Source organism: Oncorhynchus gorbuscha, linkage group LG24 (genome assembly GCF_021184085.1).
Source record: "Oncorhynchus gorbuscha isolate QuinsamMale2020 ecotype Even-year linkage group LG24, OgorEven_v1.0, whole genome shotgun sequence".
NCBI classification, from domain to species: Eukaryota; Metazoa; Chordata; class Actinopteri; order Salmoniformes; family Salmonidae; genus Oncorhynchus; species Oncorhynchus gorbuscha.
In genome coordinates this window covers 5,911,428-5,926,762 of record NC_060196.1, presented here as the reverse complement: position 1 = coordinate 5,926,762, position 15,335 = coordinate 5,911,428, and the positions used below count along the sequence as shown (strand labels likewise).

General features: G+C 45.5%; 1 protein-coding gene across 1 annotated transcript in view; it reads left to right on the top strand.

Moving 5' to 3' along the window:
• Positions 1-15,335, top strand: part of LOC124013288 — a 61,877-nt gene that overhangs the window by 13,000 nt on the left and 33,542 nt on the right. The window contains exons 24-26 of the mRNA XM_046327554.1: positions 9,974-10,157; positions 10,371-10,470; positions 12,695-12,922. Of these exons, the coding sequence (XP_046183510.1) occupies positions 9,974-10,157; positions 10,371-10,470; positions 12,695-12,922 (512 nt within the window). The remainder of the gene's footprint in view (positions 1-9,973; positions 10,158-10,370; positions 10,471-12,694; positions 12,923-15,335) is intronic.

Genomic DNA, 15,335 nt, shown 5'->3' with positions numbered 1-15,335 from the left:
AACACCAATCAATTGAATTCAGAATAGATTATTTGAAATATTTATTGACATTGTTGATTAACTAATTTCTTTCTTATGTCAGGGTTTCTTTTATACATTTCAACAACAATCCTGCATCTTCAACACAGAGGCTAAATGTATGGTTTATCAATTGGAACTCAATTACAGCGTAAGTTGTTTCCAAATGTGGTGTTTATTAAAAAAAGGTACCACATTCATTTACTACACTGCTATCAGATTTGAAAAATGAAGGCTAAATGTTGCCATATCTCAAATGTGTTCCTTTTTTAGTTTGTCCTCGGTGGACCGTTAGCCTTTTGGGTCCCTACAATACATGTGAGGAGAGAGAGAGCCCTGGAAGATGCTTTCCAGCACCTTCGACAAAGTGGGCACAACTTCACAATGCCTTTGAAGGTTGGTGTTAGCTAGGTTTTATAGTTTTTTTTTGTGTAAAATGTTTATTTTGACTTTCTAGCTATAAATAAGAACTGAGAAAAGAGTAGTGATTAAACAAGTAATACAAACACCAGGACTTTGTACTTATTTTAACATCTACCTCTGTATTAGGCAAAGTATTTTCATTTCCAAATCCTTATTTAGGAGTAAATAGTGTATTTTTTTTTTGTCTCCAGGTGAAGTTTCAAGCAGAGGATGGTGTGGATGAAGGTGGTGTTTCACGGGAATTCTTCAGCCTCCTGGGGAGGGAACTTCTCACAATGGAACCAAAGACACTGGAGGTTTACGAGGATTCTGGACTTGCGTGGCTCACAACAGATGTATGATCCATATTCAATTACAAATTGTTCCCAGATTTTACTCAATCTTTCCCCCACAATGTTTTTGTGTTATTTACCAACTTAGAAATATCAATTATTAGAAGTGTATATTATCTGTTATACTTATATTACACTGTTAAAGTTCTGATTTAGATTATGGCATTCTGTTTTTTTCAATCCATAGGGCGGCGGTATTACTGATGAATTCTACTTGCTTGGGCTGCTCTGTGGGAAGGCACTGTATAATCAGTGTGTTCTGAACCTCTGCTTTCCTCTGGCTCTCTTCAAGAAGCTTCTGGGTCTGACTACAACATTGGATGACCTTAAAGAGCTGTCTCCAACTGAAGCAAGGTACAATTATTCTGCTGAACAAGCTATACAGGTTACTGCCAAAATAAAGGAAACACCAACATAAAGTGACTTAAAGTTCTAATGCAAACATTTTTTTAAATCTCACTATCAAGTCATATCTGGGTAACAATTAAGCACCTTACTGTGATTGTATTAAATTAAAATGGTCAAAAAGAGCAAAAAAATAGCTTCTTAGCAGAGGACAATTTCTCAAGCAAGAATTTTGCAAGGACTGTCAGACTGGTCTGAGTGAAAATGTGCTGTTATTGGCAGAGAGAATTGGGACACTCTTTCTTATTGGACTATTAACTCATTTACTTCATGGTGATGTCTGATCATCTGATGGAGATTTGGAAGGCCAAAACTCAGTCTCCACAAAACTTACACTAAACGTGAATTATGATAATGTGGAAATATATATATAAAACAAAGGAAAATCATGTTTTTTTTACTGCACTGGGCCTTTAATAGGGCTTTGAGCCACCACAAACCACCAAAACAGCTTCAATGCACCTTGGCAAAGATTCTACAAGTGTCTGTAACTCTATTGGAGTGATGCGACACCATTCTTCCACAAGACATTCCATAACTTGGTGTTTTGTTGACGGCGGAGGAAAACGCTGTCTCAGGTGCCGCTCCAGAATCTCCCCATAAGTCTTCAATTGGGTTGAGATCTGGTTTACTGAGACACACACACACACACACACACACACACACACACACACACACACACACACACACACACACACACACACACACACACACACACACACACACACACACACACACACACACACACACACACACACACACACACACACACACACTTTAACTTAAGAAGGATCCGCCCCTTTATTTAAATTGTAGCCTAAAATGACATACCCAAATCTAACTGTCTGTAGCTCAGGACCTGAAGCAAGGATATGCATATTATTGATACCATTTAAAAGGAAACACTTTGAAGTTGGTGGAAATGTGAAATGAATGTAGGATAATATAACACATTAGATCTGGTAAAAGATAATACATGTAATTTTGAAAATATGTTTTTGTACCATCATCTTTGAAACGCAAGAGAAAGGCTATATTGTCTTATTCCAGCCCAAGCTCAATTTAGATTTTGGCCACCAGATGGCAGCAGTGTATGTGCAATGTTTTAGACTGATCAAATGAACCATTGCATTTATGTTCAAGATTGTGTATCAAGACTGCCAAATGTGCCTAATTGGTTTATTAATACATTTTCAAGTTCATAACTGTGCACTCTCTTCAAACAATAGCATGGCTTTCTTTCACTGTAATAGCTACTGTGAAATGGACAGTGCAGTTAGATTAACAAGAATTTAAAGTTTCTGCCAATATCAGATATGTCTATGTCATGGGAAAGGTTCTTGTTAATACTAATCGCATTAGTGTACGTTAGCTCAACCATCCCGAGGTCGTGACACCAATCCTGTAGAGGTTATACTCCTTTGAGACCCCCTTTCAATGTCACTGAGATCTCTTCTCCTAGCCATGGTAGCCAAAATAATGGGCAACTGGGCATTTTATACATGACCCTCAGCATGATGGGATGTTAATTACTTAGTTAACTCAGGAACCACACATGTGAAAGCACCTGCTTTCAATATACTTTGTATCCCTCATTTACTCAAGTGTTTCCATTATTTTGGCAGTTACAGTTGAAGTTAGAAGTTTACACTTAGGTTGGAGTCATTAAAACTCATTTTTCAACCACTCCACAAATAGTTTGTTAACAAACTATAGTTTTGGCAAGTCGGTTAGGACATCTACTTTGTGCATGACACAAGTCATTTTTCCAACAATTGTTTACTGACAGATTATTTCACTAATAATTCACTGTATCACAATTCAAGTGGGTCAGAAGTTTACATACACTAAGTTGACTGTGCCTTTAAATAGCTTTGAAAATTCCAGAAAAGTATGCCATCTGATAAGCTAATGCACATCATTTGAGTAAATTGGTGTACCTATGGATGTATTTCAAGGCCTACCTTCACACTCAGTGCCTCTTTGCTTGACATCATGGAGAAATCAAAAGAAATCAGCCAAGACCTCAGAAAAAGAATTGTAGACATCCACAAGTCTGGTTCATCCTTGGGAGGCCTGAAGGTACCACGTTTATCTGTACAAACAATAGTATGCAAGTATAAAAACATGGGACCAATCAGCCGTCATACCGCTCAGGAAGGAGACACGTTCTGTCTCCTAGAGATGAACGTACTTTGGTGCAAAAAGTGCAAATAAATCCCAGAACATCAGCAAAAGGACCTTGTGAAGATGCTGGAGGAAACGGGTGAAAAATTATCTATATCCACAGTAAAACGAGTCCTATATCGACATAACCTGAAAGGCCGCTCAGCAAGGAAGAAGCCACTGCTCCAAAACCGCCATAAAAAAGCCAGACTACGGTTTGCAACTGCACATGGGTACAAAGATTGTACGTTTTGGAGAAATGTCCTCTGGTCTGATGTAACATGAATATAACTGTTTGGCCATAATGACCATCATTATTTTTGGAGGAAAAAGGGGAGGCTTGCAAGGTGCTTTGCTGCAAGAGGGACTGGTGCACTTCACAAAATAGATGGCATCATGAGGCAGTGTAACGATCTGAGTGAAATGGGTGAGGAGTCAAGCGCAGGAAGCAGAGAGAGTTCAGGTGAGTGCTATTTTAATGCACCGACAAACGGCGAACATAAGCCAACCCTCACGAACACACAGGGCGTAATGAACACACAAATGCCCCCAAACAGGGGGACATAAACGGTCTAGGGAAAACCCACAAAATTGGAAAAACACAAAACCCATAGACGTGCACACAAGTACACTAAAACAGATGGTCACAATAATTAATCCCGCACAAGGAACTCTGCGAGCCGGCTGACTAATAAAGCCTACTACCTAATTCAAAACAGGTGCACTCAATCAACACAAGGAGGGGGAGGAAATAATCAGTAGCAGCTAGTAGGCCGGCGACGACGACCGCCGAGCGCCACCCGAACGGGAAGGGGAGTGTCCTTCGGTCGGAGTCGTGACAGTACCCCCCCCTTGACGCGTGGCTCCCGCAGCGCGCCGACACCGGCCTCGAGGTCGACCCGGAGGACGAGGCGCAGGGCGATCCGGATGGAGGCGATGGAAATCCCTCAACATTGACGGATCCAAAATGTCCCTGGTGGGTACCCAGCACCTCTCCTCCGGACCGTACCCCTCCCAGTCCACGAGGTACTTCAGGCCCCTCACCCGGCGTCTCGAGTCCAGAATGGCCCGTATCGTATACGCCGGGGACCCCTCGATGTCCAGAGGGGGAGGAGGGACCTCCAGTACCTCACCGTCCTGTAGGGGACCAGCTACCACCGGCCTGAGGAGAGACACATGAAACGAGGGGTTAATACGATAATAGGAAGGGAGTTGTAATCGATAACACACCTCGTTTATTCTCCTCAGGACTTTGAACGGCCCTACACACTGCGGCCCAAGTTTCCGGCAAGGCACGCGGAGGGGTAGGTTTCGGGTCGAGAGCCAGACCCTGTCCACTGGTACAAACACGGGGGGCCTCACTGCGGTGGCGGTCAGCACTCCTTTTCTGCCGTCCACTAGCCTGTTGAAGGGATTCCTGGACGGCCCTCCAGGTCTCTTTGGAGCGCTGCACCCATTCCTCCACCGCAGGAGCCTCGGTCTGGCTCGGATGCCACGGTGCCAGGACCGGCTGGTACCCCAACACACACTGAAAGGGGGACACATTAGTAGAGGAGTGGCGTAGTGAGTTCTGGGCCATTTCAGCCCAGGGGATGTATCTCACCCACTCCCCTGGCCGGTCCTGGCAGTACGACCGCAGAAACCTACCCACCTCCTGGTTTACTCTCTCCACCTGCCCATTACTTTCGGGGTGATAACCGGAGGTCAGGCTGACCGAGACCCCCAGACGCTCCATGAACGCCCTCCATACTCGGGACGTGAACTGGGGGCCCCGATCAGAAACGATGTCCTCCGGCACCCCGTAGTGCCGGAAGACGTGGGTGAATAATGCCTCCGCAGGCTGTTGGGATACCGGGCAACGGGAGGAGACGGCAGGACTTAGTGAACCGATCCACAATCACCAGAACCGTGGTGTTGCCCTGAAACGGGGGAAGGTCGGTCAGGAAATCTACGGATAGATGTGACCATGGCCGTTGTGGAACGGGGAGGGGTTGTAACTTCCCTCTAGGAAGGTGCCTAGGAGCCTTACTCTGGGCGCATACCGAACAGGAGGAGACATAAACCTTAACGTCCCTAGCCAAGGTAGGTCACCAATACCTCCCCCGAAGGCTCCCCATTGTCCTCCTCACCCCAGGGTGACCCGAGGAGGGTAGGACGTGAGCCCACCGAATCAGTTGGTCCAGAACACCAAGCGGCACGTACCTCCGCCCCGCCGGACACTGAGGAGGCGCGGGTTCAGCCCGTAACGCCCGCTCGATGTCCGAGTCCACCTCCCATACCACCGGTGCCATCAGCTTTGAGGCCGGAAGGATGGGAGTAGGTTCGGTGGACCTATCCTCCGTGTCGTAAAGGCGGGACAGTGCGTCCGCCTTCCCGTTCTGGGAGCCCGGTCTATATGATAAAGTGAACCGGAATCGAGTGAAAAACATGGCCCACCTTGCCTGCCGCGGGTTCAGTCTCCTAGCTGCCCGAATATACTCCAGATTTTGATGGTTGGTCCAGATGAGAAAGGGGTGCTTAGACCCCTCAAGCCAGTGTCTCCACACCTTCAGAGCCCTGACCACCGCTAACAACTCCCGGTCCCCCACATCATAGTTACGCTCCGCTGGGCTGAGCTTACTCGAGAAGAAAGCGCAGGGGCGGAGTTTTGGTGGCATACCCGAGCGCTGTGATAGCACGGCACCCACCCCAGCCTCGGACGCGTCCACCTCCACTATGAATGCTAGAAAGGGGTCCGGATGCGCCAACACGGGTGCATCCGTGAACAGCGTCCTCAACCTGTTGAAAGCTCTGCTGACCATCGCAACCGCCCCGGGCCCCCCTTTAGCAGTGAGGTAATTGGAGCCGCTACCTGGCCAAAACCCCGGATAAACCTCCGGTAGTAGTTGGCAAAACCCAAAAACCGCTGCACCTGTTTTACCGTGGTTGGAGTCGGCCAATTACGCACGGCCTTACTGCGGTCACCCTCCATCTCCACCCCCGAGGTGGAAATGCGATAACCCAGAAAGGAGACAGCTCGATTGGAGAACACACACTTCTCAGCCTTGACGTATAGGTCATGCTCCAGCAGTCTACCAAGCACCTTGCGTACCAGAGACACATGCGTGGCGTGAGTGGCTGAGTAGATCAGAATGTCATCGATATAAACAACCACTCCCTGCCCGTGCAGGTCCCTGAGAATATCATCTACAAAGGATTGAAAAATGGCTGGAGCATTTTTTAACCCATACGCCATGGGCATGACGCAGTACTCATAGTGGCCCGATGTGGTACTAAATGCGGTTTTCCACTCGTCTCCCTTCCGAATACGCACCAGGCTATACGCGCTCCTGAGATCCAATTTTGTGAAGAACTGCGCTCCCTGAAAGGATTCCACTGCCGTAGCAATGAGAGGTAGTGGGTAGCTGAACCCCACTGTGATGGCATTTAGACCTCTATAATCAATACACGGATGCAATCCTCCCTCCTTCTTCTTCACAAAAAAGAAACTCGAGGAGACGGGTGAAATGGAGGACCGAATGTACCCCTGTCCCAGAGACTCCGTGATATATGTCTCCATAGCCAACGTCTCCTCTTGGGACAATGGGTACACGTGACTCTTGGGAAGCGCAGCGTTACCCTGGAGATCTATTGCACAATCCTTTCCCGGTCGATGTGGTGGTAGTTTAGTCGCCTTCTTTTTACTAAAAGCGATTGCCAAATCGGCATACTCGGGGGGAATGCTCACTGTGGGACCCTGGTCTGGACTTTCCACCGAGGTGGCACCGACGGAAACTCCCAGACACCTTCCAGAACACTCCTCTGACCACCCCTGGAGAACCCCCTGTTTCCACAAAATTTTAGGATTGTGCCGAGCCAGCCAGGGAATCCCTAACACCACTGGAAACGCAGGCGAATCAATAATATAGAGACTGATACGCTCCTTATGATTCCCCTGCGTTATCATGTCCAGTGGGATCGTGGTCTCCCTGACCACCCCTGACCCTAATGGCCGGCTATCTAGGGAGTGCACGGGAAAGGGAGAATCTGCACAAGCGGAACACCTAATTTAATAGCAAGTCCGCGATCCATAAAGTTCCCAGCTGCGCCTGAATCGACTAGCGCCCTATGCTGGGAAGAGGGAAAAAATGTAAGAAAAAAAAATCAAGACAAACATGTGACCAACAGGGGGTTCTGGGTGAGTTTGGTGCTGACTCACCTGGGGTGATCGAGAAATGTTCCGCCTGCCATCTCGACTCCCAGACGGACCCCCCCAGCACCGATCGGCCGTGTGTCCTCTCCGACCACAGTTGGTGCAGAGGGAGCCTCCTCCTCCGGTACCCCTCGGCAAAGCCCCTCCCAACTCCATCGAAACAGGAGTGGAGGTGCTGGGTGGTGGAACACACAGGACCCTCTCCGAACGCCCGCGGGCAGCCAGCAGATTGTCCAGTCGGATGGACATGTCAATTAGCTCATCAAATGAAAGAACGGTGTCCCGACACGCTAGCTCCCTGCGGACGTCCTCCCGGAGACTACACCTGTAGTGGTTGATAAGGGCCCTGTCGTTCCACCCGGATCCTGCTGCCAAGATACGGAACTCCAACGCGTAATCCTGGGCGCTCCTTTTCACCTGCCGAAAATGGAATAGTCGTTCTCCCGCCGCTCAGCCATCTGGAGGATGGACAAACACGGCGCGGAAGCGGCGAGAAAACTTGGGGTAGTGCTCCTTAGCTGAGTCTGGGCCATTCCAAACTGCATTTGCCCACTCCAGAGCACGACCCGTGAGGCAGGAGATGAGGACATTCACCCTCTCCGCTCCCGAGGGAGTAGGTCTGACGGTGGCCAGGTACAGTTCTAGCTGGAGTAAGAACCCCTGGCACCCTGCTGCCGCTCCATCATAGACCCTCGGGAGCGTAAGACGGAGGGTGCTGGATTCGGGAGATGGGGAGTACTGAGGAGGGAGGGCGGAAGGTGGAGAGGGGAGACCGCTTCTCTTCCATCGGTCCATTCTCTCCATCACCAGATCCATCGCCGTTCCGATCCGATGGAGAACGGTGGTGTGATGTAGAACCCTCTCTTCAATCGATGGGAGGGGAGTGGCTGTTGCTCCTGCTGACTCCATTCCAGTGGTGCGGGATTCTGTAACGATCTGAGTGAAATGGGTGAGGAGTCAAGCGCAGGAAGCAGAGAGAGTTCAGGTGAGTGCTATTTTAATGCACCGACAAACGGCGAACATAAGCCAACCCTCACGAACACACAGGGCGTAATGAACACACAAATGCCCCCAAACAGGGGGACTTAAACGGTCTAGGGAAAACCCACAAAATGGGAAAAACACAAAACCCATAGACGTGCACACAAGTACACTAAAACAGATGGTCACAATAATTAATCCCGCACAAGGAACTCTGCGGGCCGGCTGACTAATAAAGCCTACTACCTAATTCAAAACAGGTGCACTCAATCAACACATAAGGAGGGGGAGGAAATAATCAGTAGCAGCTAGTAGGCCGGCGACGACGACCGCCGAGCGCCACCCGAAAGGGAAGGGGAGTGTCCTTCGGTCCGAGTCGTGACAGGCAGGAAAAGTATGTGGATATATTGAAGCAACATCTCAAGACATCAGTCTGGAAGTTAAAGCTTGGTCGCAAATGGGTCTTCCAAATGGACAATGACCCCAAAAATACTTCCAAAGATGTGGCAAAATGTCTTAAGGACAACAAATTCAAAGTATTGGAGTGGCAATCACAAAGCCCTGACCTCAATCCTATAGAAAATGTGTGGGCACAACTGAAAAAGCTTGTGCGAGCAAGGAGACCTACAAACCTGACTCGGTTACACCAGCTCTGTCAGGAGGAATGGGCCAAAATTCACCAAACTTATTGTGGGAAGCTTGTGGAAGGCTACCCGAAACGTTTGACCCAAGTCAAAATAAAATAAAGTGGTGATCCTAGCTGACCTAAGACAGGGAATTTTTACTAGGATTAAATGTTAGGATTTGTCAAACTGAGTTTAAATCTATTTGGCTAAGGTGTATGTAAACTTCAGACTTCAACTGTACCTGTATATGTTCATGTCTTCAACTGCTGGCTGTTGATTTAAAGAATCCATACTACTGTATCTAAAAACATTTCAGGATAATGTGTTTCAATACTCCAGCAAAGTTAAGGTTTTGTCTCCTTCAAGTTGGTGGTTCCTCAGTTGCCACTAGTTTGGGTGTTACAAAGCACTTCATTTTAAGTGTAGTTGTTATTTTAGAGATACTATTATATATCTGCTCAAATCACATTTATCGTTTGTTTGTTTAAAATTAGTGGCTTGCAGAATGTGTTGGATGAAGATGATGAGTTAGTTGAAGCAATGGATTTGGTTTTCATGGTAAGAGAGAATTGATACCTTTAGCCATTTTTGGTAGCCTACACAGGTAACCCCAGCTGATGCTGTAATAATCTTTGTCTTTCTAAGTACAAAGGGCAAGAACTGATACCAAATGGAGAGGAGCTCCCAGTTACCATGGTCAACAGGTATATTTGATGACAGTAATCTTATCAACATATAAATCTTATGAATCTCTTGAACTAACAAAAGGATTCCACAGGAAGTGTTCTGAACTCATAAATAAACATTGGTCTGCCATATATCATTCACAGGAAGAAATATGTTGACTTATACGTTGACATGAAGCTCAACAAGTCAGTGCAGAGCCAGTTTGCAGACTTTGAGAGAGGCTTCCACAAAGGCTTCCCTATACAGGCATGGAGGATGTTTCTACCTGAGGAGCTGATGACACTTCTACAAGGAGATGACAACTACGAGTGGGACAAGTTGAGAGAGGTAAAGTTCAACCTGCTTGGATATGTCATAAAAGTACATAAGCAATATAATATGGAAGTTCATACATGTTTGGTAGCATATATAGCAGCGCTATGGTCCCAGTGGTTAAATCTGGTCCCATCCTGTTTGGGCTATGCAGTCTATGGCTATAATACAGTGGTATGGTCTATTGTACATGCAGTTGTTACATTATGTTTTTCTCTGTAATAACAGAATGCCAAGTATCAAGGATATAGGCCCACAGATGACATCATCCAGAACTTCTGGAGGGTTTTCACAGAGTTCTCAGAGGAGGAAAAGAAGAAGTTCTTAAGTGAGTTAACAGACAGTTAATTAAACTTATATATGTAAATAATTGTATAGCTCCAGAAATGCTTGGTCAGTGGATAATTATTATCCTCTAATTTCTAGCTTTTCTGACTGGAACGGACAGATTGCCCAGAGGACGAAGTCTCTCCAAACTGCAGATGCAAATCACGCCTTTGGGCAGCACTGACGCTGATGAATATTATCCGAAAGCACAAACCTGCTCTGTGACATTATGCCTCCCTAACTACAGCAGTATCGACACACTACAGGAGAAGCTTCTCCATGCTATCAACCACTGTGATGTGTTTGGAGATGCTTGAAATTGTTAAACTGGGAAGCATGTAGCATTTAAAAAACTTATTTGATCCTCACCAGTCATTATTATTATTATTATGAATATATTCATGTTTTAAGTCAATGAAACACATTCAGAGCTAACAACTGAACATCTTCAAACATATTAAGTAGTCTTAAATAAAGTTTTCCTATTTAAATTACTTCAGTATTGCACAATGTGGACCAATATAAATATGTATTTCTTGACATGTTCTACTCATGTTTCCTTCATGCACTGGGATAACTGGATACTTGGAGACCTCTGCTGTTTGAATATCTAAACGACGTGCTGTCTTTGTTAATAAAAATGTTTAACTGCGAATGAGTACCATAGTAAAAAGAGCCACTGTTAATAAAGATTTGTTGTGGAAGTTCTAGTGCAATGCTGTTTTTTTTAAAGGAAGTTATGCAAGTACATCGCATGATTCGGCTAGATTTTGCTAACCAGTCATACCAGTCATGCCCGCCACTAGATTCAATACCCACAAAGTCATAAACCCCGCCCTTTTCTGAAATGTCTCTTCATAAAATGTGATGTAACACCATACCCTAACAGCACTGATAAACGTATGCCTAACTGAGTCATAAATGAAGACCAAACTGCATTTTTTGGGACAATTTTATGGCTGTTGAATCTGACTTTGTGGGTATAGAAGTATAAACCCAAAGTCACATGTTGAGTGACGAAGAGCATCAACCTACATCACAACTTCCTTGTTATTGTCGAAACGCCCAGCTAGTGGAATTCAGGAATGCATCTCTACAGGTAAAACACATGCTATTTTTTTGCTTTAAATCACGTTGCTACGTTTTGTGCAATTGATTACAATTCTATATTTGAACATTGAGTCTGTGAAATGCAGATAGATTCACTAGATTGGCTAAATATGGCAAGCTTGCTAGTATTCTGTGAAATGGACGCATTTGTAAATCTCGTTAAGCCCTACCCGTTAGCTGTCGTTTTTATCCGTATAGCTAGTTACCGACCGCTAGCGAATACGATGGAGTTGACACGATTGACTAGCTACTGTAACTATTTTACATAGTTATAGGCTATAGCTAACTATATACAGTAGCTATAGAGCCATATGGTGGTCACGTCCAGACGATATATTGGATGTACGCATAGAGCAATAGTTGGAATCTTACGTCAGCCAAAATACATCCATCTGCTAGCGCAAGCTCGGAATCATCCTTGCATATTCATTAATTGTCAATGTAACCCTCTTTCTGTCGTAACCATCACAACAACTATCATAAGGCCTCTATCTACCAATAAGCCACATAGGTAACTATGACACATGCAGAATGAATGATGTATATTGTCTGAGCATGACAGATTGTAAACTGAAAGTGCCACTTGACTTCTAAGGAAAGGAGGGGCCCATGTCTCCATGTTTACTCCCAAGAGGGCACCGAACCGTTAGAGCAGTTTCTCTCTGCCTTCACCTTGGCTAACTCTGCCCATAGCACGCACGTTGGGAGTGGATTGCGTTAAGGCAGGACAGTTTGGTGCTGCTTAAACAGGGATTACAGAGGCACTGGGTTTATTTAAACAAGCTGGGGGTGCTTCCACCTCATCTTTTCACAGCTCAAGTCACACACTCACACCAGCAGGCTCCACCCCCAGCAGAGTGTTTACCCAGCCTCACTTCATTTTAAAACATGATCTAACATATCAGATGATGAGTGCACTGTAAGGGCCAATGATGTGATCTTACTACCATCTGACACCCTACTTCTTCTCCTCCTCTCCCCTGTTTCTCCCTTCCAGACTTGTGATTTACACCAAGGGGAGAAGGCAGGGCCGCCTTCTAGCCTGAAGCTCTCCTCCTTCTTCCCCTCCTGTCTTTCACTCTCTCCTTCCCTCCTTCCCTCCTTCCCACTCTAAGCCATGATGCTGTGTTGGGGCAGTACTGTGGAGGGCCAGCTGGGTATCGGCGGAGCGGGGGACCCAGTGTACGAACCCCGGAGCTGCCAGGTGTTCAATGGGCGTGGCCTGAAGGAGGTGGCATGCGGTGGGCGCCATTCGCTATTCCTGTTGCGTGATGGGAGAGTGTATACGTGCGGCTCCAACCGCTGTGGGCAGCTGGGCCACGACAAGCCGGGGGACTCGCCAGGTAAGCTGCCAGTACCAGCCAATTAGCAATCTGCAGATGTTAGCTAACAAGCTAACCCTGTTTGATGTTTATTTGTGGTACAACCTGTGTTTGTTGATATTGTGGGTGGATTAAAAAAATATGCTATACTGAATGCCCAATCTAGTGGGATATTACATCTTATTGTACTTGGCTGCAACTCTAATGTGTAAGCGCAGGGAAATCTGCCAAATAGCAGATTTGTTCTCTACTGTTCTCTACTATAATGAAATGTTGTACCTGTGTCACAACGTTTGTTTAGACCCCACCTCCTTAAAACTACAGTAGCATTTAATCACTTTTGCAATGCAGACTATATGAATTCATGGTGGATTAGGTTCTATTTACTAAACAGAGGGATAATGCCTGGGAGGAAGGAGGTATGACAATCTTAAAGCTCATGTTATTTATGACATTTAGTGTACGTCCCAATTGGCACCCTATTTCCTATAAAGTGCACTACTTCTACAGTGTAAAAGTAGTGCACTATAAAGGAAATAGGGAGCCATTTGGGATGAATCCTTACTGGTAGCTCACTGGCTCCTAGGCTAAGCCAGGAGAGTTGATAGGTTGGAGAAGCACTATTTCTAGGACTCAGGAGTGTGTTGTCACTCACATGGCTGTTTAATGAGATCTTAGGCACCAATGATCTGCTCTGTGTGTGTGTGTGTGTGTGTGTGTGTGTGTGTGTGTGTGTGTGTGTGTGTGTGTGTGTGTGTGTGTGTGTGTGTGTGTGTGTGTGTGTGTGTGTGTGTGTGTGTGTGTGTGTGTGTGTGTGTGTCATATTTATGTTTAGCCATACAACCATACACTTGACAACTGCTTCTGGAAACTATCACAAAACGTTGATCATTGTTGGAAGCACCCCCTTTGCCACCAGTCATTCTCAGAGCACCTTCTCATTTAATAGGCCTATTTATTATCCAGTTGGGCCGATAACACCAGCTTTACCATACGCATAGGCAAGGATACAGTTTCTTTCTCTGTACTGAAAGTGATCAGTCTTAACTTCAACTAAGCGTCAATCCTTAGTTGAAACAATAACAAAGCAGTCACCCCACCTCTATTTTGGTACAAATCTGAGGAATGGGCCTGGAGATATTTAAATGCTCTCAAAATTATAGGCAGAGTAATGTATGAAAGGACTGACCATCCAACATATTGAACTTATAGTTTTAAGCATGTTTAGTCTATACAGTGTTTGTTTACATTTACAATGTTTGCAAACATTGGAATAAAACAAGCTAATATTTTGGGATCTGATGAGGGTTGACAGTTGCACAAAGCTCATGACTAATTTATAAGTTATATTTTTCAAGAATCAATGGGTAGGTCTATGTATAATTTACAGTCCAAAATTTAAGTCCAAAAATGGATGCAGTAACTGAAGATTGCCCGTTTTTTAAGGTTTCAATGTTAAACAGCCAATCTGTTATTTTGTAAATAATCCATTATCAAAACAAGAAAAAAAAAATGTAATCCTTATTTTACCAGGTAAATTGACTGAGAACACATTCTCATTTACAGCAACGACTTGGGGAACAGTTACCGGGAGATGAATGAGCCAATTGGAAGCAGGGGATGATTAGGTGGTCACGAAGGTATGAGGGCCAGATTGGGAATTTAGCCAGGACACCAGGGTTAACACCCCTACTCTTACGATAAATGCCATGGGATCTTTAGTAACCACAGGGAGTCAGGAAACCCGTTTACCATTCCACCCGAAGGACGGCACCCTACACAGGGCAATATCCCCAATCACTGCCCTGGGACATTGGGATATTTTGAGCAGGGGACCAGAGGAAAGAGGGCCTCTTACTGGCCCTCCAACACCACTTCCAGCAGCATCTGGTCTCCCATCCAGGACCAACCCTGCTTAACTGCTTAGCTTCAGATGCAAGCCAGCAGTGAGATGCAGGGTGGTGTGCTGCTGGCATATAAGACTCTGTGACTCAATGCCCTATAATAGTATATTTCTGATACACAGGTAGTTTGTATGACGCTGCAGTACAATACTGTATGCTGTGAAATATCTTTCTCCTTTCATCTTATGAGTGGTTTCTACTGTGCTGTGCGGGCCTGCATTCCTATGAAGCTGCTGCTCACAGCTATATCGCATGGAAACCACCACCACCCAACCACTCTCTAGGCTACATGGTCAGCCACACAGATTTGTGTACAGGAACTGAGGCACGGCAGGAGGAGACTTGTTGGGGTGCATTATTTAGTCATCACACACGTGTTCTTGACTTCCAATTCTCAGGCGATATTTAACTATAATTATATCTGCTAAAGTGCTGAGGTAAAATGTATAATGTTAAGGTACATCATTTTTAAGATAGAAATTAAATAATTGAATTTGAAAGCAGTATTTGAGTATTTTTCTCCAAGAGTG